The sequence below is a fragment of the Micropterus dolomieu genome, linkage group LG19 (assembly GCF_021292245.1).
Source record: "Micropterus dolomieu isolate WLL.071019.BEF.003 ecotype Adirondacks linkage group LG19, ASM2129224v1, whole genome shotgun sequence".
Classification (NCBI taxonomy): domain Eukaryota; kingdom Metazoa; phylum Chordata; class Actinopteri; order Centrarchiformes; family Centrarchidae; genus Micropterus; species Micropterus dolomieu.
In genome coordinates, this window is record NC_060168.1 from 10985579 (window position 1) to 11009816 (window position 24238).

General features: G+C 39.2%; 2 protein-coding genes and 1 long non-coding RNA gene across 4 annotated transcripts in view; 1 reads left to right on the forward strand and 2 right to left on the reverse strand.

Annotated features, from left to right (window-relative positions):
• Window positions 1-4247, reverse strand: part of LOC123958173 (Wilms tumor protein homolog) — a 6243-nt gene extending 1996 nt beyond the window's left edge. The window contains exons 1-3 of the mRNA XM_046031433.1: window positions 3525-4247; window positions 1462-1584; window positions 462-555 (exon numbers count right to left, since the gene is read on the reverse strand). Coding sequence (XP_045887389.1) covers window positions 462-555; window positions 1462-1584; window positions 3525-3918 — 611 coding nt within the window. The 5' untranslated portion in view covers window positions 3919-4247. The remainder of the gene's footprint in view (window positions 1-461; window positions 556-1461; window positions 1585-3524) is intronic.
• A 3987-nt stretch (window positions 4248-8234) lies between these two features.
• On the reverse strand, window positions 8235-14296 carry LOC123958248. Its single transcript, XR_006822015.1, has 3 exons — window positions 13799-14296; window positions 13441-13719; window positions 8235-8326 (listed from the first exon to the last, which is right to left on the reverse strand). It is a non-coding gene; the product is annotated as an uncharacterized LOC123958248 (long non-coding RNA).
• On the forward strand, window positions 14035-19469 carry eif3m (eukaryotic translation initiation factor 3, subunit M). 2 transcript variants are annotated; one of them, XM_046031499.1, is made up of 11 exons: window positions 14035-14190; window positions 14814-14946; window positions 15266-15404; window positions 15702-15825; window positions 15980-16074; window positions 16299-16382; window positions 16481-16580; window positions 17159-17240; window positions 18078-18221; window positions 18614-18674; window positions 19230-19469. In XM_046031499.1, exons 1-11 carry the CDS (start codon window positions 14149-14151, stop codon window positions 19351-19353), a joined length of 1128 nt encoding a protein of 375 aa, XP_045887455.1. In that variant the 5' UTR covers window positions 14035-14148; the 3' UTR covers window positions 19354-19469. The 2 variants fall into 2 exon arrangements, with proteins under 2 accessions (XP_045887455.1, XP_045887454.1); XM_046031498.1 differs by having other exon boundaries at window positions 15980-16073; window positions 16295-16382.
• The last annotated feature ends 4769 nt before the right edge of the window (window positions 19470-24238 follow it).

The window sequence follows — 24238 nt, forward strand, 5'->3', positions numbered from 1 at the left end:
CAGCCCACCCCCCCCCCCCCCCCCCCCCCCCCCCCCCACACACACACACACACACACACACACACACTTAACTTTCACTTTCAGTGAACTTGTCTCTTTTACTTTTCTCCTCATTTTTCCTCAGGGTGGACTCAGACACATCAGCAGTAGATCACTCACTGTTTGTTTTGGCCCGCTGAGCATCAGTGGGCAGCACTTAACCTCAGAACAAATTAGGATTCACAGTCCAGACAGTGCAGAGGCAGACGCAGGGTTTAACATAGGATCAGAGAGAGTTCACACTTCTAAATATTACCAGCAAGGGAGCAAGCTGCATGTGGCGTTAGTGGAAAGAATCTGGCAATTGATGAGTGAGGAGTCTGAAAACTTTTGGGAAGAGCGGAATTGCGCCGAATGGGGATTCAAGGTAGCAGGAGTTAAATAAAGCAACAATAAGTGCATGCAGGGACAAATTATCCTACCTGTTTCTCAGCAGCAGAGCTTGGCTGCTCGGACAGGATTCTGAAGGATTGTGGCAACCAAACATGGGAGGAGGAGCAGGGTACTGCTGGTCAACTGAATATAACAAAATACAATAGTTGCTTCAAAATAGGGCTGCAAATAACAATTATTTATATTATCCATCAATCTGCCGATTATTTTCTGCATTTTAGATTAGTTGTTTGGTATATAAATGTCAGAAAACAGTGAACAATGCCTTTTCAAAGAAGCAGACATTTTCAAGCAGCTTATTTTGTCCAAAATACAACACAAAAACACAAAGATACTCAAATGCTTCACATTTCAGGAGCTAGAAGCAGTGAATTTTTGGATCTGAAAAATCATCAACATGGCTGCTAATCAACATTTTTACAATCGATTAATCGACAAAATGGATTCAGCCGCACTTTAAAACGTTTGCCCCTCAGCAGCTTGCTGTCTAGTAGGCCTATCATTAAGCTGAAGACTTACCCAAGAACGATCTAGTAGGTAGATGTTTGTATTATGTTCTCCAGAACAGAACAGACACGAAACAGATTCAACTACACTTGTAAAAAATATACTTTTAAAATGAATGCCGGTTCATTTTAAAGACATAGGCACACTACATGAAAGTCTGTACAGGCACACAGCTCTCCTTTTCAAAGGGTCAATCAGAAACAGTGGTGCTTTTCAGGTTCATATAGTATATTGGTCCCCAGACAGTTTTTGACATTCCAGCAGAGTCACATAAAGCTGTTTCCTCAAGTTATCATTAACCATACGTGTGCTTAAAGAGCGAGAGGGAGAGTGTGTTTATGTAGGCCTGCGTATATGAATGTGTGCGCAGACAGAGACGGCGAGAGATGAAGTAAAATGGATAATAGCGATTCTGTTGTGATATGAGAAATGACAGGTTGCTTATATAACCTTGCTGTGACATGACAGTCTTCCAGTCTGCGAGTCAATTTGGTGAAAACACTCGAGGAAGCAGACAGTTACCTATGTTGTTTGGCGGTGACATTGTGTCCTCATGTTTGAAAGACAGGCTGGAGAGCTGAGGGGTGTGGTGAGACGGAGTGTGACCATAACTTTGGTTGCTGTCTAAACCCACCGCTCCATAAGCTGAAAAGAGAAAACAAAAAGAGAAGCATTGGAAAGTTAAAACAATCTTATTTGCCTGGCCGAGTCATTAGATTACCATCTTGCAAATGTCTGTAACATTCTGAAGCTTTGCAAAGTCTACAGTATCTGGTCAGTTATCTGAATCCCCCTGGTAGTAGCTCTTAGTCCCTGGCAGGGTTACCACAGAGAGGCATTCATCAAACTACTAAATCCTCTTTCCTTGTAACATGTTCTTTTCCCCCTCCATCTATCTTTGGCCTTGTGGTTGTAATATTTATGGCAGGTGGAAAAAGAAATTTGGCAAACACACCACAGACAGACTGGGATGAGCTACTGTAGAATATGCTCAGTAAAAAAACAAGGTAGAAGTAATTCATTGCATGTACGCTAACTAAATTACAGTCATAAGACTGCAAACAAATGGTTACAGTAAGTACTGTTACAGCTATTATTGCAGTTATCAGATTTGAGAAAGCTTTTGTGAAAATTTCCACACAAGCACATTTAACCTGTATGCAATGTTTACTTTAAGTAAGGCTGCTATGTTCTGAGTCAGGCCCGAAAGGGATGTTGAAAAGTTTCAGAGAATAATGACTCATATGACTCTCTTACTTAAATCCCGACAGCCTGCAGAGCCTTTATTTGATCACATCATCAAAAAACAACTTTCCACTGAGCAAACAAGACTGACTGCACACCGTCTCTTAAAGTCCCACCGGTAGACACATGCAGGTTTAAACCTCTGACCTCGGAGTAATGACCCCCAATAGACACAAGCATTGTTTACAGGAAGGTAGAGGCATTATATCAATACAACTTCACAGGAAACAGAAATTAAATTTGATTCCAGATTAAGATTCCAGATTTTTTAAAATCCCAGTGGTATTGTGTGGTGCAGTAAATCAAGCCTGTGATTCACAGTTCATCACTTCAGATATTTTCCCACTTAATTCTTAGATTTGTGGTGTTTTGTTGTTCCTAGAGATATACTGCATGCATTCTTCATGACTAAATAGTTTAACCCAATATGTTTCTTTAATTTTAAACTCTATTCTGTTTCATTTCTAGCAGTGCAAGTTGTTTTTTGTTGTGGCACAGTAAGGATCAGGTTTTTTTAAATGTAATATAAAATAACACTTGTACATGCCAAAATAATCAAAACTCTAAAAATGCTAAACCTCAAGGTAGTTTATTCACAACAAGCTGATGAGTGTTTTCAGTATCTTTGCCTCCAGTCCATGGCTAATTTTAATGTACTGAATTAATTAAGATTCTACACTACTGCAACATTCACTGTGATAATTCAATAGGCCATAATATTTTTTATATAAATATGCAGATTTTATATGAACTTGGTTGGAATGTACGCAATGCTGGGCTAACTTTACCCACTACTACTGGGTTGTTTTGAAACAGTGTAATTGATATTTTTTCATATTAGTTCTGGTGAAAAGCTCTGTTTTTTACACAAATGTATTGTTAGTTGGTTGAACAAAACCATGTGTATGACATTCAAAACTAAAATGAGGTAGAGTAGATAATAACAGTTGTTATGTCTCTGCCAGTGACTGAAAATCAAACATTCGTTTTCTAATAAAAGGACCTGCACCCACTAGTGCAAAGGTATTGTTATAGCTATTTCTGCCAGAGAATTAACAAAAAGCTGTCCATCCCATTCCTGACATGGGACAGAATGACCCAGTACAGCACATAACATCCTTCTCAGACACAACACAGTTGACGATCCCTAAACATGGCGTTACATCATGAACACATACAGCAGGAAATTAAAAAAAAACACTGGCTTATAATAATATCTGGATTTTATTTATTGGTGTGTGGTGGTGGTGGTGGTCTTGCAGCACCCGCAAAACATTAAGCAGATGAGAGATGACAGAAGTGGGGTGAAGTGAGGTGGAGCTGGTAAAGAGCACTCTTACCCTGGTTCCTGGGAGCAGGAGGACTGTCCATACAGCTGGGCAGGTAGGTTCCATTGGGAAACATCCTTGGTTGACCTGCCGTTGGCTCTCCGAAGGCCCCAACTCGACAGGGGCCTGAGCCTGTAAACTGGCCTGAGAAGTGCACTGTGAAGGCCCCGAGTCCACAGTGAGGGTCCTCTATTGGATCGGTGGTACCCCAACCTGGTTCCTGCTTGATGAGGGAGTGGTGGGAGGGCAGGGAACTGTAGGGAGAGCCAGGGTGGAGGTCCAGCAGTTGGGTCCACTGGCCACCACCAACTCCTGGTAAGGATGGCACAGGAGGTGCTGGAGGTAAGAGATTCAGATCTCGAACATCCGACCCCATCGCCGTGGCTCCACACGGTTCAGCCAGCATTGGTGAAGGCGGTCGAGACAGTCCAAAGAAGGAGTGACGGTATTCCGGTAGAAGGCACAGCTGGGAGATTAAAAAGTCACACAGTAATAAACTCCTGAAGTTTAACAGAAACAGTACCTAAGAAACAAAACATGGAGCAAACTCTTCTGCAGACATCAGTGGTCACAGCACACTATAGGAGCCATTTTTCCCGTCACAAGTGAAGAACTGAATAATGAAAATCAGTGAATTAGCGATGATGACCCAAATCTGGATGCCAAATCTCAAGCTCCTTGGGTATCTGCAGTGGGTTTGGAGTGTGAGTCAGTGCCTTGTCCCTCTGTCTCTATAATGTCTGACTTGCTTTACTCTCCTGAAGGCTCAAATACTGCGTTACTCATTGGACAGGGGGAGGAGCGAGGAAGGGAGGGAGGCTGAGAAGAAGATGACTCCCATGCCTTGCCCCAGCCAGCAAAGACTGCACTTCTGAGTAGATTGTGACCAGCATCACATTTGCATAAGCCGGTGTTGCATTTCATTCTTTGTTCAAGTTCAAGTGTTGCTCATACTGAGTGTTTGTGCAGCATGTGTGAATACGTGTATGCAATCTAATTTCTCTGAAAGTCTGACTGTGCTGATGAACGTAAAGTGCAAAACTGCTTTTAGTATTAGTAAGTTAAACAGCGATTGGTACAGGTCCTCATAAGGCCGATTTCCACGTTTGCCGTAATTATTTGATTTTATGGCTCAGAGATTGTCCTATTTTAATATTCAATTTCTAGCGTGTGCATAAACTAAAACGACACATATTAAACGAGTAAAAACGACACATATTAAAGTTTAACAAAAGATTTTTTTAAATGTCATTTCAAAAACAGAAACACTGAGGTGTTTTGTTATTTGTACACTATTGACCCGAGCTTTCCTCTTAGGCATTCACCATCATTTCTGACTCTTCTGACTCATCTGTTTTCTGAAACATACTCCACCTTCAAAATATGTAAGTAACATAAATCACAAATATGAGAAATGTGAAAAAAAAAAATAGATTGGTCAGAAGATACAACATGTCCTCATACCTAAACAACACAATTTAGGTCAAATGTGTTCATTCCAATGTGTGTTATAGCCAAAGTTACGTTTAATTTAGTATATCAGAGACATATTTTTCCCAATAACATGTTAAAAAAACACAATCCACAATTAATGAACATAAAGATGAATGAATTATTAAAATGGTAGAACACACAGAAAATGGGCTCTGAATTTTTCCATTTTGGAAGTAGTACTGTTTTGGTAAAAGCAACTCGCATAAACTGCATGGCCTTGGAGCAAAGCCACATCACACAAAGGAATAATTATTTATTAGTGGAAGAGAGGGTGAGCTGTGTGTGTGTTTACATGTGTGCGTGTGTGTGTGTATGTGTATCTATGTGTGCGCGCGTCAGTGCTTAAGAGATAGAGGTTTTGACCTTAACTCAAGCTTAACTCTATGTGGAACTACACAGGAATGCAGTAACTTGGAATATGCCTATAAATTCAAGACAGCTGCTGTGGATCTTTTAACATTATAATATTTGTCAGATCAGCAGTCGGGTTCCTCCTTTCCTTAAAAGCTTGAAACATTGACAAAGTGTTCAGCAGCGTTCTAAAAATATACGGTGCTACATTGCACTGTTGGAGTTACTGTAAAAGCCAATATAATAAAACTTAAAAAGCGATAACATCCTGGATAACTACAGTTTATGAAAAGACAAAAACATAATATTCTCGATGTTGAAATACTGAAAAATGTTCATCATGTTTATCAAGTCATATTTATTAATTCGCATTTAACTTTACTTTCACATAATTACTTGTACCTTTACCATTTATTACCACAATTATGATAAAAAATTATCCATCGGTGAAATACTTTTACAAAGTGCTTCATTCGTTTTATGATATCATGCACACATTTCGAGATGGAATTAAAAATCCACATCAAATTTGAGATAGAAGACCAGAGACAATGCTGTGAGGTGAAGAGTGTTAGCCAGTTGCTGTCATCCCCATCTGGAATATTAGTCCAGGATTCCAGTGAACGTCAGTGACCCCTAATTCAACTTAAAAAGAATTGGTGGGTTGGTGGGGGGAGGGACACTAGCAATGGGAAAACAAGAGACAGAAGTCTAAAGTCAGTGTGAGAGTGATGAAATCAGCTGGTAAACTGCTGAGGTGGCGTTAACAGAGGCTACTGCTGTTGTCTTGTCAGTGATTATTGCACAATGTCACTGTAGTATATCTTTCGATGCCCTCTTAATTCTAGTTTTGGAGACTTTCTTTCATTAAGTTCAGTTGAAGGAGTACTTGCTGCAGCCCTACAGATACTGCAGTGTTTAGCGTATTAATTACAGTGTGATTGAATAGTGAACATTCAGGTCACTGGTCCAAAAACAGTAGTCTTGACCAGCAGGGACAGCAGTTAAATTATAGGTCATAGACAAACCCTCATTCCTGTGAAGTGACACACGCGCCTGAAAATTGTCCAACCATAGTATTCTGTGGAGATTGATTTTGATATTGAAGTAGTTGTTTTTTTTTCATTTTAAGAATTTTGTGTTCATCTAACACTTGACCAGTCATTTTGAGAATACCCCATAACATAATTTAAGGGTTGGTTTATGCTTGAACAGATCTAGTTCATATGACCGGTTGTGAATGTTGAAAGTAACAGAAATTTTTGCACACTATTTCACCATTCGACAAGCATACTGGCAGCCTAACCCTTCTGGGACAACAATAAAACACCGTCTATTTTCCCAGTTCTTGCGAAACAAGGAAATATATGACAATCTTACAGTCCGAGCGTATCTCATGACATCCATTACAACGGTCATAACCTTACAAAGGCCCCTAAACGCTAAACACAGACTCATCTGAGTGGTTTGTGGTCAGGGAGAAGACAAAGTGTCTCTCTGACTTAACTCTATTCTGGGAAATAAACCAGCGCAGAGGCAGACCTGTACCCCAGAGGAACACCCAGACATTCAGAGGAGGACCACGTAGCTGGCTTCAAAATAGTAGCAAAGACAATTAATTTCTCCCCAAACTATTTGAAAAACCTTCTGTGGTCCACCCACTACAAACAAACACAAACTAAAATAATGGACTGCATGTACAAGAGGTTGTAGCACAATTAAAAGTATCTTGCCAAAAAATTGGAGCGAAGAGTGAAAGTTCCTCTGAGCCAAGGCAAATGCTGGCCGTGCCTTCCCCAGTGGAGTCTTTAGTAGGGATTCATCAAAGGTGACGGGGGGCCGGGAGAAAACAGACCTTTCAGTCCCTTTGACGGATGGCAGTCCCCGAATACACCCATTCTTCAGATCAATCTCTGGTTAACTCAGGGTTTAAAACAACATCACTGTGTAGAGGAAGGGAAATGGTCAATACTGCCTCTGACCCTTAACAAGCAAGACACAAGTCTCAAACTTTCTACAGCATGATGAGTAAGGGGGAATTTGAGAAGGGTTTGTTTCAGCCAGAGAGACGAATGACAAACTACAGCAGTATGTGACCTGGCAAGACCAAAAAAATCTTTTTCCATTTTAATAAACATCTGTTTTCATGCTACTGCATTTGAAGATAGACAGTTTATTAAGCCACTTTTTTTTTAAATCAAGAGCTCCGGTGATTTAAAATGACATGATTTATTTACATTTTTTAAATATTAGTAATCAGCATTAAAATGGCTGTGATATGATCATCAAAACGGTCTGCAGGAGAGGACTGCCAAAGGGTAGCAGGTGTTATTTTGATGTGCTGACAGTGGCATAAAAAAGGCCCAGTCCTTCACTTCTCTGTGTGGGCATGGAAACAAACTGATAACAAACCTAACACCAGTGTGTTATAATGTTTCATCATTTCCCCCGTTATCTGCCTATGGCCTCTAGGAAATGGTTACTTTTGAAAACAAAACACGGGTAGAACAATATTCCTCTGTCCTCCATCACTAGTTTCCAGCTCTGTGAGATAACAAAATGTGCGTCATCATTCATTGCTTTATACATTTAAGTATACATTTGGAAACATTTATATATTACCTGAAAGTAATTTCTCTTGAGGACAATGCCCAAACTCTGCTTGCACGTTGTTTCTCTTCCCTATGACCCACATGAAAAACAACAATCCTCAGTTTTTAATTCGCTCTCGTATCATCTCTGAGCGCTCTTCAAAGTGTTGCATATCAGAATGGAGATAACAAACAGAGAAGAAAGATCTGTGGGAGAGCAGGCATTTCCATGGCCCATGTGTCAGACATAACACTGGTCCAGTGATCTTTCACACACTCACTCTCTTCTTGTTGTTGATGATCACCTTTCCTCTCTATTGCCAAACCCACGATTCGCCCCCGGCTCTCGTATTCATATACATTCAACGCTAGATGTTCCTGGATCAAATGCAAGAGAAAACACTTTAAACTAAGGAACATAAACATTTAGATCAAAGTAAAGGATCACTGTGAGGGAATAGGTTTGAATTATTCAAAAATCTTTAATATAGTCAACAAATCCCATGAAAAGACCAAACACAATGGGTTCCCTCCGAGAATATAAACGGATCATAAATATACTTTCATTTGTTATTGTGGGACTGGCTCAAAATAACTGGCATAGAGGAATAAGTTACAGCAGGTAGTGGCTACACAGACATTACTTGTTGCTAGGATCGATTCGATGTTGGATTATGGTCTTTTAATGTTTTTTGTTGACAAATAGAAAAACATAGAAATGATTTTGAGAGAACACAATTGTAGGACATTTTGTATTTTGTGTTTCCATCAATACTTTTGTCAGCTATTGTTTAAAGAGCAACTAAAATTTCTGTTTTTATACCTGGCCATGTATAAGTATTAATTAAATCTAAAGGCAACCTCTAAATAAACATAATAGTTTGATATAGTTTGCATAAAACTGCATAAATTACACCATTTAAATCAAGATCATCAATTATTCTGCTATACTGTACATCTCAGTCATGGATTTAGCTGTGAATTCAATGGTGAACGGTTATAATTTTGTTGTAGAGGGGGGTCACTGAAGAATGTACACAAATTTATTTCTATTTAATGAACTGTATGAAATGAATTGTTCTTTTTTATTATATTTTAAGCTTTGGCAATATGGTTGTTTGACATCCATGCCAATAAAGCTGAATTGAATTGAATGTATTCATTTTAACTAATGAAATCATCACAGGCCTATAATACAATGTCATCATCAAACTGAACAGCACAAACTGTAATAAAAAGACACTGTTGAACAAAACAGAACTGAAGCTTTGAATAGAACTTCTGTTGCTTTCTTATTTTAAATGTACACATTGCACATGTCAGTGACGTTGGAAGCACCTTGGTGACTTTTGCTGAACAACCCATGTCTCATCCCAGCAGGTGCCTATGTGTCAGCATCAAGGCCAGCCCTTATCAGTTCTTTACAGTAAACCACAGCTTCTTCCATGCTGTCACACCCTAGCAGCTGTGGCCGGGCCGTAAGCAGTCATCAGAAAAGATTTCATTTATCTCCAATGGTTAATGTCTGTTGTCATACGCATGAGTCTCATTCTGAGGCTAGACAAGCAAATGTTTACGGGATGACTGTGTACAATGATGGGAAAATATTAAAATGACCACAGTCATGTGACTATAGCCTCTGACAATTGACTTTAGGGAAATGCCACTTTACCGCAATTTTCTAACCACAAGCTTTTGTATTGACATGTGTTATGACCCTGGGATCATATTTGGTTATTTGGTTATCTCTCACCCTGCACTGTCAGCTGTTCTCCTACCTTAGTGTGTGTGTGTTTGTGTGTGAGCGGATGCAGGTAATGGAGAACAGGTGGGCACCACGGATTGGTCCGATTGCTGATTGCTGCCTCCTGATTGGTCGCCTAGATGACAGTAGTAAGTTTCAGCCATTTTTTGGCCGAGTGGGGAGCCACACCTTTATGTTGCGTCCAGAATATCCCTAGACCTTAGGACCTAACAAATGCTATAGTCTCCTGAAAATAATTTGCTAGTTTTCTTATTCTTCTTCTGTAGGTTGGTATCATTTTGTAGATTAAAATGAAATAATAGCTATATTATAATTGTTATAAAATTCTTTTATAACACAATATAGCTTTTGTGAGAAACAAATGTGTCTTGTGTGAGCATTTTTATTCATAATTGAGAAAGTTTTGATGGCTGTCTGTTCTCAGTCTTTTGCATTGTATTTATCAGCATTTATTAAACAGTCTAAATGGTATCTCAAAAGCGAAGGGTCAAACAGTTTAACGTGCCTCTAATTAGTATTTCTGAGATCTAGAATGTATAGCTTCAAGCCATATATTGTGCAATACATAACAAATACAAATTAGATTCTTTATTTGTGCCTTTTAAACTCGCATTGCTCATTCTAGCCTGTAAGTGTGTGTAATATAAACATACTCTCATGACAAGAGACCACTCCATCATTAACAGAGCCACGGTGCTACTGCAGTGACTCGATCTATCCAGACAGTAACGTCACAATTCCTGGAAGACTGTAGCTTTCTTCGCTGCTGCCATTAGGTTGAAACAGAGCACACACATTCCACATAGGGGGATTAACGACCTCAGATAGCTCAGCACCACATATGCAAACTCACTTTGATTGATTGCTGCGGTCTTTGGTGTGATATGAAGCTGGTCAATAAGTGATATGGCAAGATAACAGTGGTATTTTACATACCAAACTTCTTCTTCTGGTCATGCGTGAGTTTTCACTGCAGATGGCTCATTACACCACGGCCAAGTCAGTAACGTCTAGGAGGTATATAAAAGATCAATACGATTCTAATTGAATGAACAAAATAAATTGTATATTAATTTCACTAAGTTGGAGGTGTACAGCTGTTCTGTGTGATTGATCATCTGGTGGTAGAAGAGATAAGTGATCACAAGGACTGAACAGCTGTCACAGTAGACCACAGGCATTCAGTATAACGAGTTATGTGCACACACACACACGTGCACATGGCTATGGCAGAGGGATTTTTTTCTGTGCGCATGGAAAGAACTCTGGTGTTGCTACAGCTGCATAAATTAAATTGTGGCCTTAAGGTGGCAGGAAAACATCAATCACACTTAAAGATACACCTATATGGCTAATGAATGAACTTTCACATATCGCAGACAAAGAGCAATATTGGCATTAATTTGGAGTCGTGTTAATGGTCACCTGACAAATGTAAGTGCAATATTCACTCTCCATTTAGTTCTGGTTTGGTCTCCACCAATCCTCACAATAGGCTCTAACTAACTCTAACTCTGGAATGTTGGGCAGTGTCTTTTTCAATGATGAATTATTTATCAAAATAGTTGTGTCACTTCACTAATCAATTAATCAACAAAACATTTCAGCTGGTGGGTTATTCTTTTGCTAGTGAAAAATATAGAGAAAAAGAGGGGAAAATGACAAAGGGATGATGAGCGTACAGCAGTGGGATAATAAAGTCAAGGATAATGACAGCAACTGCTCCTTTTCAACATGATGTAAGAACTGTTTTACAAAGTCAGTACTGTTCTTAGCATGAACTAGCTAGTATCAATATTATTGGCTCACTGTCCAAAATCTAAATGTATATTAGATGTGTGCTGCATAATATAGTACAAGTATACAAGTAATTAGCAGAATATAACTAGCCTATTTTTAACTATTTCAAATGTTATTTTACATATTTAAATATTCAAACTGAATTAAAAACCAATGAGTATGTGAATGACTTATAATATATCTCTGCAGCAGTGGACAATAAAAAGCACCCCATGGGATTTCGCATGCCTTTAACCACTGTGGACTCTGGACTGACCTCAGTTTAATACCTTGGGTTTGTTTGTTTATTTGTTTCTTGTATTTGTGTGACGTGTGTGGGGAGGGTGGGTCATCTTATAAGTAATTAACAAGCAATTCGCTCCACCTAGGGAAGCAGGGAAGTTACTCATGCGATGCAACCTGACAAGGTCACTGGCTGACAGATGAGCCTGTGCAAGGGGATTTTTCAGAGATTGTGAAGGCAAGCAGAACTGTGGGAACCAGACAATTAGTTGGTGGAAGGTAGGCAGCCATGTTGGATGATGACCATGAGACTAGCTTACATGGATACTCACCACTTGGCTGGCTGACAGGGAGAAAGCAGACACCTGTGCTCAACTAACTGTTAACACACAGCCATTTATCTTTGAGGAGGCTGAGCAGGCAATTTGCCAGCAGTTTAGGAAGAATATGCTATTTCCATTCCAATCACAAACATAGATGAGCTCAATATAGAAATACTGACAATAGCCTTTTGTCTGATTATACTTAAATATTTCCAACATTTGTTATTTCATAAGATTGCAGCTTGAAGAATTTTCATTAACCTGCAGAGGATTAAATTCAAAAAACAAAACAGGGGGAAAAAAACAGGAAATTCTTAATTCTGAGCAGCATTTGCTCATAAAAACAAATGTTCAGTAGAGTCTGTCACAAGGCTAATTAAAGTTTTAGATTTAATTTACAACATTAAATGTCCCTGCTAAGGTAAGATGATGTGAATTATCTTTTGCAATAGCTATCTGTATTGTATATTATTTCACAACCTTGAATGAACTTGTGACTGACAAAAGCAGAATGACCAGTACTATTACACTGAATGTTTTACACGTACACCAACATAAAACACCCTATTAGACACAGCATGTTACTGCTGTGTGATGACCCCTTGTGAAGACTACATTGCCAGTTTAGATTTAGAATGATATCAAACAGACTAAATCCTTAATCGTGTACCAGGTACAGTCTCCTTGGAGTTAAAAGGTTTACTGTAGTCCAATATCCATGCTATTTTCAGGACATTTTGTCATGAATATTATAAAGGCTATTAAAGCATCATAACATACCATGGCATTTTAAAGAAGACAAAAACAATGTCTCACATGCACCTGGAGCTTCAAAGCCTCCAAAACTCTAATTCTGGATGTGAAATACACCAGGCACTTGACAACAGCTGTTAATCAGATAATGAAAGCCTCAGAGTTACACAAGCACACTTGTGGAAAAGCGGTTATAAATTCTTTGCTATGACAGCATACGAGGGCAGGGAGAGAGTGAGGGTGGGATTTGGTACCAGGCACTTGCCTTCCCAACAGAATGACGCATCATACCAGCCCTATGGCGAAACACTCCATCAGCCATTTCCCTTCAGTTCACTATTTTAAGGTATCTATCTAATTCAGTTCCCTAAAAATTACTGCTACGAGAAGTACAAACAGACATTCAAGGAATTATGACGGCACAGTGTTTCTCCATACTCTATGAATCCTCTAAAACACATATATTTTTGTGACAGATTTTTGAGAGAGCAGCGCAGCTTCGAAATGGAAAACACTCCACGGTGTCTTCACCCTGGGACAAAGCCTTCTCAACACCTCAAATGTTTGTAACCTGACTACATAGTTTTAGGGTGAACTCCTGCTCCACTTATCCTCTTCACCTCACACACCTCAATCCCCAAATGACCTGCCATGGTAACAATACACAGGATCCCACTTGGGACAGAGGCCCAACAAGTGCACCCATAGGTCAGCGGTCATATGGTGGAAGAGTGTTGCCCTATGACACTGACAGTGTTTCTGGGTTGGAGGGCTCTGGACCAGGCCTGCCATGGTGGTCTATAAAGATGGACTGCAGCTCAATCAGATAACCTCTCCTGGAAATCAGGTTCACCTCTGTAACTCTCATCCAAGACGTCCAGGGTCTCTTCCAGAGAGGAGATTGATATCTGGATAAGAGAGAATGAAGGATTAGGATATGGTGGGGGGAAGTCTGGGAGACTAATAAAATTTAGGAGGTTTGCTGACCTCTGAAGGAAGGGGTTGCATAAGCTGAAACTATCCAGTGCTGATGGGTGATTTTCAAGTCATTTGCAAAGACTATTCATTAAAGTAATTAATGTCGTTAATAGCGGTACATATTTTGTAAATTACACATAGTTTTTGAAAGTAACACTGTAGGGAGAGGGACCAAATGCTTTCTCAATAAGTCATGAGAAATCCTTCTACCGCGGTTTTGTTTTAGGTTACTGTTGCTTTAACAGCATGACCCGGAACAGCAAGAGTTTCACCGGCACTGTTGCCTTTTCTTTTCCGCTCAGGTCTCAGCAGTGGTGGGAGCGTGGATTTCATCATCTAGGCTCACAAAATCACCTAAAATGAGCGTCCCGGCGTTTATCGATATTACGGAAGAAGACCAGGTACGGCACATGTGTTAAACTCATTTAGCATTGTTCCGCTTGCGGATGAGTCCCTCGGTGGAAACTATCTAACCAGATAACTTAGCATGGTAACGTTAGCTAGCTAAAATACTAACCGTTCTTAGCTGCCGACAGGTACGTATTGATAGTTAGCTTACCTACGTGCTGATTATGTGACATATGTGGAAGCACATTATGAGTAATTATACCATTACACTTAATGTTAAGATGGTTTTATGTAATGTAGTTGTGAAACGTAGCCGTTTTCAGCACAATAATTTTACGGCTAACGTTGGCACAAATGTCTTCAAAGTCGTAACGTTAGGTTAGCTAAAAATGCTAATCTAACTAAATAAACAAAGACCAAGAGAAATAACATACATAGCAGACAACTACAGTTGATAACATAAGCCTAGAATAAAAGAATAAATACCATAGCTGACTGGAGAGAGTATTCTTGTGATTCAAAACAAAATATGACCGTGTGTAACGTTATATAATTATTAATTTACAATATTTATACAATATCTACACACCATTACTTATATTTAGCATTGTATTCTTTGTGCTGTTAGGGTTTTATTTACCCACTAATTTTAATTAATAACTGTCTAACGTTACAGGCCTCAGAACTGAGAGCCTACATCAAGTCCAAAGGAGCTGATATATCAGAAGAGAACTCTGAAGGGGGACTTCATGTAGATCTGGCTCAGATCATCGAGGCATGTGATGTATGCCTCAAGGACGATGATAAAGGTAGGGCGATGATGAAGAACACGGTGCACCTTACCAGTCAGTGAGTTATTTATACATTGGAATATTACTGCCAATAGACCTTTTTTGTAAGTAGATATCTTGGCTTGTGTTGCCAGGTGTAATTAATAACATTTATTATGGCTCAGTTGTTTTGAATGCAATGCAGTTGTTACAGATGTCATTAATTACACCTGCTGTGCCATGTCAAATGTGCCATGAAGAAAGCCTATTTATGTTGAACTCCACAGACTCTGAAGCTACTCCTGGATGGATAACAATGTCTCATTTCTCAATGCCCTCTCTCTGTATCGCTCTGCAGATGTGGAGAGTGTGATGAACAGCATTGTGTCTCTGCTGTTGATACTGGAGACAGAGAAGCAGGAGGCTCTCATTGAAAGTCTATGTGAGAAACTAGTGAAGTTCCGTGAAGGAGAGAGACCCTCTCTCAGGATGCAGTTGTGAGTCCTTTCGCTTTTTCTCCCCCTTAAATCTATTCACAGCGTTGTCTCTCTCTGATTAAGTATGCATTCCACATGTATGGAAACTAAGTAGGCCATTGTTTTGATAGCCATTTGAGGGCTTAACATCAGGATTCAGGTCGGGCTGGCAGGAAAGCCGTTATGTTCCTTTCAAAACAAACAGCCTGTGTCAAGAAAACATGGAAGTGTGTTTTTAAAAAAAAAAAATAAATAAATAAATAAATCAAATCTCTTTTCAAATACTTGACTTGTCTCTTTTATGTTCTGATGTTACAGGCTGAGTAACCTGTTCCATGGCATGGATGAGAACACTCCAGTAAGGTACACTGTCTTCTGCAGCCTCATTAAGGTGGCGGCAACCTGTAATGCCATCGCCTTCATCCCCACTGAACTTGATCAGGTACATGTACACGCTGTGATTACCTGGAATAACACATCGTAAACTCTGCTGGTCAGATTATGTGTATTTCTTTGCCTTTAGCTACAGAGAGAGCAAACATTTTTTTCCCTCTGCAGTTCATTTATATACTGATAATTTTTGTGCTGCTGATCAGGTTCGCAAGTGGATTATCGACTGGAACCTCACCACAGAGAAGAAGCACACACTCTTGAGGCTGTTGTATGAAGCATTGGTTGACAGCAAAAAAAGGTAACTACTGGTCAGATCGGTATACCTCATGTTTTGGTATTCACAGAAGCTGAAATATGAGTACACAGTATTTAAGATTTATGAACTCCTGCATGGAAAATGATATATGTTGTTTTTTTGTATATACATACCTCTGGGCCTAAGTGTGTGTATGTGTGTGTTATTCCTCAAGGAATTATCTCAGTACAAGACAGTTTTCAACTGTGTATTTACTCATTTCACAGTGACTCTGCAGCAAAAGTGATGGTTGAGCTGCTGGGAAGTTACACAGAAGACAATGCTTCACAAGCACGTGTAGATGCCCACAGGTAAATTTGGAGACACTGTTTAACATCTTTTATTAAGCCTCAATATAAGGTACATCCCTTTTTACAGACTTCCATACATCTGTGTCTCTTATCTTTAGGTGTATCGTCCGTGCTCTCAAAGACCCCAACACCTTCCTGATTGACCACCTGCTCACCCTTAAACCTGTTCGCTTCTTGGAGGGAGAACTCATCCATGACGTGAGTACTAAAGGATGTCTGGTGCTTTGGGGTGTTGAACATACGGACAGTCGTTGCCTTGTCAGGTTTTGCTAGAAACATCTACCCTAATAACTAGAGTCCCGTCGATTTATTACCCATAATTAGTTCATGAAAAATGTGACTTTCTCAGTGCATTCCAAAGCCCACAAAGTATATCGAAAACCATTTTTTTGAAAACAAAATTTCCATTAGCCATTGTGACAACCATGTCAGTCGACACTTTATTATGATGATTAGAATTATTATGCACACTGATGTCAAAGCCTATTGAGCAACTGGAATGTTTGTAATTACCAGCTGAACGAGTTGACACAATGAAAATATATTTTTAACAGTGTGTGTGCACACCCTATTATGTTTGGTAAAGTGGTTTCAGATGTCAACAGACTGGTATTGGAGCCAGTTTTATGTGCTTTCCATGTATCTGTCTTATAACCTTGATCTGGATATTAACATATATATTACACCAACTTTCAGCCTGTATGAATACAAAGATATGATCTGACTGTGTTTCTGGAGTCTTAATTGCATTTCTCCCTCTGTGACTCTCTTTTCAGCTATTAACCATCTTTGTGAGTGCAAAACTAGCAGCATATGTAAAGTTCTACCAGAGTAACAAAGACTTCATTGATTCTCTTGGTAAGTAGCCATAACTTGAAATATTAGTTGCATCAGTTCTACACAAACGCACATAGCGACCATGTTTAAAAGTGCAGTACACAGGTAAATAAATGAGAAACGATGTGCTGCAGTAGTCTCATTGTACATGATGTCACTCAGTGATCAAATTAATTTTTGCTCCCTATCTTGTTTATAAATCAGTACTGATGTATTCTATGTGCTTTATAGCTTAAAATGCTTTATAAGAAACCTGTTTTGTAGCATAATGCTGCCACTTTAAGAGCATACCATCTTTAAGTAGTAAGAGTATTTTCTTTGTCTTTAGGAACAGTTTCAGATGTTTACTACTGTAAGAACAGCCTCATAATTCATACAGCTCAAACATACTGCTGTTGCTATGATGGTGAGGGGTTCTTGTAAAAATTGCAAAATCTCTAAGAGGGAAAATAAGTTTCATTTGTGCAGTACAAAAGTATCTTTTTCAAAGACCATCTGAACCACGTTTTCCTAAAATAAACAGCATCTTTGTAATTTTCAGTTTCAGCATTTTATAGTGATTTTGTTCAAACTCTTATACATATTAAGCCAATGTACTGTGCTCTGTTGACACAGTACAGGAATGTGTCTGTCAGCACTGTGTCTCTTTCTCACTACTACAGGCTTAGCTGTAATTATAAGCATGTGTAGGATGGACTCTCAAAACACAGAATGTGGAGTGGTGTTTGTGTTAATGAGTAGATTCCCTGACTGCATGCTCCTAAATGTAGAAACAATTATCGGAGGGAAACTCCCAGAGTCGAGGGTAATCGACTGCGACTGTTTTGTGCTTAATGATCCCTGTCTTTTGCTCTCCAGGCCTGTGTCACGAGCAAAACATGGCCAAGATGCGTCTGCTGACATTCATGGGCATGGCGGTGGAATTCAAGGAGATCTCCTTTGAAACCATGCAACAGGAGCTGCAGATCGAAGCTGATGACGTCGAGGCTTTTGTCATTGACGGTACGAGCACTTCACCTCAAAATAATCCTACCTGTCTACCCTTGTTAAGTATGCTGTTTTTCTTAAGTGACTAATGGGGGGAGTCATGATTAAACAGTTGTCATTGACAGACACACATTTCCCTGACTTGCCTTCTTGTCTGTCTAATTCCTTAAAAAAGGAATGCAGTGGTGATCAATGAACATGAGTAGGATTTTACAAAGTACAATGAAAAAATGGCATAGAACCAAGAACGGCACTTCTAGTGTTTTGTGACTGGGAATAGCTTCCTCTCGAATTTCAAGTGCAGGCTCTCTTAAAACATTCTTGTGTCAGTGCAGTTTTTATTGCTTTGTTTCAGAGCTTTTTCTGTCTCTTTTATTCCTGTTCCTGTCTACTTTTTTTCTTCCTAGCTGTTCGCACCAAGATGGTGTACTGCAAAATCGACCAGACACAGCGAAAAGTTGTTGTGAGGTAAGCACTTTCCTCAAACTCTAATACATATCTAAACTGAGGGGCAGTGTTAGCAAAATGTAGGCTTAGTAACTATTCAGACCTGATGTATATATGTGGATCATCAAAAAAAACGTCCTCGGTCCTTAAAACATTCCTAATAATGATGGTGTCACTACCACTGCAGTGTTGGTATGAGTGCACTTATGAACAGTGTTGTTCATTGCAAATGGAGTCTGTACTGAATTAATATCTAATTAATTAGTATGTGTATTAGTTTGTATTCTTGAATCTGGCCAAATCAGTCTAAAATCTCTAGTGAAGGTGAAGGATGCTATTCGGTGATTTGGTTCTGGTTTGCAGAGAATAACGTCATCTGTGTAGAAACTAGGTGAAGCATTCTTGTTTATAATTGTCCTTCAAGGAAATATTTCGAACACACTTCTGAATTTGCATTATTCTTCCTCCACATGGCTATGATTTTGAGGTCATAATACAGAAGAGAGACATGACTTTGGCCTCCGTTTTTGTTTTTGTCAATTTGACATTCTTGCTTTTCTGCTTCCACTCAATCAGCCACAGCACACATCGCACCTTTGGCAAGCAGCAGTGGCAACAGCTGTACGACACCCTCAACTCCTGGAAGGCCAACCTAGCAACTGTCAAGACCAGTCTGCAAGCCCTGTCACCATCCGCTTAATTCCACCTTAACCCGACTGTCTAGACTGCCTGACCCGTGATTCTTTTCTGCTTTCCAAATCCACAGACTGAAATGATCAGTTTTTATATTCCTCCAATAAAAGAACAGTGGAGATATCCTGTGATTGCTTCTTTCTTGTTAAATAATCAAATATTGTTTAGTAGTATTGAAATTAATGTCATATGCACAGCAAGTTTTATTACACACAATGGCAATGAATTTGATAGACAATTTCAGATTTTGGGAAAAGGCCAAAAAACTTTACTGTTCCATTAATGTATAATGCATAAATAATTGGCTTTTTCAGACAATAATAATTTCCTAATCATCTTTTCAGAAAGCCATGCAGCGACTTTAACGGGGGCAGAACCTCTAGCGGCTCTCAACATCTGGCTTTAGTTAAAGGACCGCGTGCCCGTGTTAGACGAGCTGTGTCTCGGGGTGAGAAATAGCCTGCAGTAAGAGGGTAGCTTGTCTGTGAGCACATGAGAGGTGACATTAGTAATGTGAACTTAAGATGACCCTGTCTGCTGAGGTCAGAGCTGTATTACTGTAGCGTCAACACTTACACTTGTGGCGGAGACTGATTTACTGCCGCTACAAATGTGAAACTCCACTGGGTTAATAGATACTGTTCAAGTGTAGTCAGCGCGACTCACTGTCAAAGTAGAAAAACAAGGACCTCCAAAATTCTTACTTTTTTTTCCTTTTTTTTTTTTTTTTTTTAAAGTTCAGATTATGTTTGCCCAGTGATGGCAAAGTAAAGTGTAATTTATCCCGCACAGACATCTGTTCTCAGGCACCGGTCCAAAGCATTAGGATGTGAACTCTAATGATATATGGTGCCCATGCATTAGGTGTAAAAGGGGTCTGTTGGAGTTCTCCTCCCTATGGGGCTGTGATGAAATCAGCACAAACTGACGAAGTGCAGAGTACTGACAATGCACTGTTTGAATCCCCACCCCCAACACACGTTGCTCTTTCTTTGACTAATAAAGCCACAGCTACGCCTGTTTTTTGTTGTGTGCCACTCCTCATTCTTTACCGAGCAAAGTCATAATATGATCTCTTCAGCCCTGCCACTAAAATATTTCTTTCTCAGAAGAAATGGACATTTGAGGAATATAATTATTGCTGCAGTGTGTGCACTTTTTCCTATCATACCAGAGGTCTGCAGAGGCTCACCGCTCACTTCTGTCCAGTTGTCCACAGGGAGCAGCATCTCTGACTCTTATCAGTGGATGTAAATCACAAAACACATTCTCAGGAGCATAACCTCATCACAACCACCCACAAGGTGGAGCGCAGAGCAGATAGAAACTAATGTGACCAAGGCTTAACAGAATGCAAAGCCTTACAGCTTGGTTTCCATCTCTCAGCATACATGCCTTTCCTCTGCGAGCAAGTTGCTTCTTAGCTACTTTTCTCATCCTGGATAGGAAAGATCTTCCTTCTGTAATTTGTCTCACACGCTTTCAGTAACGTTATGTTATGTGGATGGTCCCTCATGTGAGATGTCCCAGATGTAAATACTGTGTGCTGTGGTTGGTTTATCTGGCGCAAATGCCACAACCCTTATCACAGTCAGATAGAAGTAGTTCTACATTGTTTAGTGAATAAAAGCACATTTACTCCAGTACTGTACTTAGAATTTTGAGTATTTCCATTTTAAATATAAATTACAAATATTGTAATTTGTAATTCCACTACATTTATTTTATATCTATAGATCAAAAGTTACTTTTCAGATTAAGAGTTTGTATAAAAAGCATGTAGATACGTAAAAATGATTACAGATTAAACCAGTGTTTTCCAATCTTTTTGGATTGTGACCTCTTACCAAAAAGCAGTGTCTTATTGCGGCCCCACGTTGGGGTTTCAGATGTATATGAGTTGTTAATGGTTCCAATGGTTAAGATTTCCTCTCTGAATTTCTCAGATGGTTTAATAGAAATAACTGTCCACCAAAGAGGTAAAATTATCCAATATTTCACACAAAAAAAGCAGAACTAGCAGAACTTGTTTCCTCCTCCACTAACTATGTCACCACCCCTCAGATTTATCTTGTGTCCCTTTGGAGGGGCCTGACCCCTTGGTGGGGAACCACTGGACTAAACTACCTAAATCTATATAAACAATCAAATATAGCTCCTCCTCAACAAGCTGCAAGAGTAAAATACTGCTTACGCATTGATTCATCAGTATTAACAATTTATTATTGTAATATATTGTAATATGTCTGTCAGGGGCCATTTTTCTCCACAGAAAGCACTTTTACTTTTGATACTTTACGTGCATTTTGCTGATGGAACCTTTGTACTTTTCTTGAAGTAGGATTTTGAGTTCTCTTTTACTTATAATAAGAGTTGGAGTATTTATACGAGAGTATTTTTACATTGTAGTATTGGCAGTGGTGGAATGTAGCTAATTACACTTACTCAAGTACTGTGCTTTTTGAGGTACTTGTACCTGACTTGAGTATTTCTATTTTGTGCTACTTTCTACTCCACTACATTACAGAGGGAAATATTGTACTTTTAAAACATACAATATTAAAGAGATGCATTAAAGGGTCAGTGTGTAAGCTTTAGTGGCATCTAGTGGTGAGGGTTGAGGCTCATGTTGCATTCACATGCTCGTTGGATGGTCCCATTTCCCAATTTGTGAAGTCGTTCTTATGACTTCAGTGTGTGTTCATGTGCTCTCAGAATGTGGAATCAACATGGACGCTACTACAGAGATGTGTTGGAGTATCATTATCAGACCGTATAAACAACGCGCAGACATCCATTTCACTCTACATGGACAGCAAACTAACTGTTATACACTGGACCTTTAATGCATCAAAAATTGCTGTGTGTGAGCTGATGTAGATCACCAGCAGTGAGACACTATTAATCATTAGAACACTGATATGGCACTATGTGGTATAAGGTGGCAATATCATCTGACATCACACACTACATGTAGTCCAGTATTTCTCTTTTTCTTCACCCCTTTTCTTCGTATCAACATTCCTCTGGGTAAATCTTATACTCTGACAGTATCCAGAGATGTAGCCAAGAACAAGAGAGGGGCTCTCACTGCACTTCAATTAGCACCATCCAGTAGTCAGAGAGATACTGTTCAATTGTATCCTATCTCTGCTTTACATAAACACTCGCCAAGAGGCCCGGAGGCTCAGAGACAGATATGTGTATTTACAGGGAGAGTGTGAAACATAAACACTATTATGGAGGATGGTTTGCCAGACAGAATCTTCACTGTGCTGCGTTTTTTGCAGTTTGCAGTGTCTCTAAAATTACTATAGTCACCATTCTTTGGGGTGGAAAAAGCTAAACTAATTGTATTTTATCACAGATGCATCTTCTCTGTCAAAATGACCTCAGAGCCCATTACACAACCTTTTCCCATACAAGGCCTGTGAAGAGCGGTGTAGTCAAAAGCTCCTGAGCTACCGAGAGATTTTGAGAGAGGAGGTTTAGTGCTTTTAAAAGAGTTCTGATGCGAAGATTCAAAAAGATAGCATCGTGTTTACAACAATGATTTGTGCCCACCCATTAGAAGTGAAGATACAACATTGTAAACATTCAGGCTGAAGCAGTTCAGATGTTTAGGCTAAAATATGGCATTTGTCGCTTTAAAGGGTAATTAAAGTAAAATGACCCTTTAAATCACAGAACATTTTAGGTTAAATTACAGGTAATATAATAAAAGTATTAGGAAACCATGATGTCAGTGTGTAAAATGTGACCTACATTAAAAGGCTACCTTGTAAACACTACAGCAGTGGTTTTCAAACTTTTTCACGTCAAGGACCCCTAAACTGACACAAATTAGACCATGGACCCCCATTTGATAGGATTTTGTCCCAGGATCGCCCATCTGATAGGATTTTGGCTTTTAGATGTTTTATCATGGATGTGCAGGCACACTCATGTATTTGCTAGTGTGTAGAAGCTAGTTTATGTTCTGGGATGTATGGATATGCACGTTTGTACATTATTACATACATTACATTATTATTATGTTCTATTTGTTCTATGTAATGTTATGTATATGCACAATATACCATGAAACTAACAGACACTCCATAACAATGTACAATTTAGGTTCCATGCAACAAGACTGAGGAAGGGAATAAGTGAGGTGAGAAGGTAGAAGTGAGTGAATGAGGGAGTGAGTGTGTGTATATCTGTATATCTGTAGATGATTTTTCTGTCAACATTAAAACCAAAAAAAAAGAACTTGTTTACAAAATAAATACAGTGTATGAAACCCATCACCAAAATAGTCACACTATCTGTTACTGTGTTACTTATGGATGGAATTATAGTGGGAAAAAATTATTCTTTTTGCCGGGGACCCCCTCAAGGACCTCTGGGTGTCCCGGACTTTGAGAACCACTGCACTACAGCATTAAGCTCAAACAATACATACAGTTGATATATTAGTGTGTCAAAAAGCCTTCAGTAGGTTAGTTGTAACAAGTATTTATCCATTTTGTACGGTTTTATTTGTTTTGTCCTTTTTGACATTACATTACATTTTTGATATTTACTTTTGAGAAAAGATTTCTTTAATTAGCTTTAATAAGCCTAAAAAATAGACATTATCAGAAAGTCACGGAGTGCTGTTTAGGCCTATGATGAAGAGTAATGGCCTGATGATTTGCCGTTGAGAGTAGGCTTCAGTTGAATCTGACTCAGAGTCAGAAGTCAGATGACGAATGTGTAATTTAATACTTCGATGTGAAAAAATTCTCTGAAAGCACTTTTATTTTCGATACTTCAGCTGCCATCTAGCGTCCACTTTCATTTCCAGAACTCATCATATTATCCAGGTAAACGTGATCGATTGGTTGAGTCTGCGCAGGTAGTTTAAG

Coding starts and splice junctions, on each gene's coding strand:
- eif3m (XM_046031498.1), top strand. CDS start 14,149: ATGAGCGTCCCGGCGTTTATCGATATTACGGAAGAAGACCAG. Junction 16,581..17,158: donor AGGGAGAACTCATCCATGAC/GTGAGTACTAAA, acceptor CTCTCTTTTCAG/CTATTAACCATCTTTGTGAG. Junction 18,222..18,613: donor CGAGGCTTTTGTCATTGACG/GTACGAGCACTT, acceptor TTTTCTTCCTAG/CTGTTCGCACCAAGATGGTG.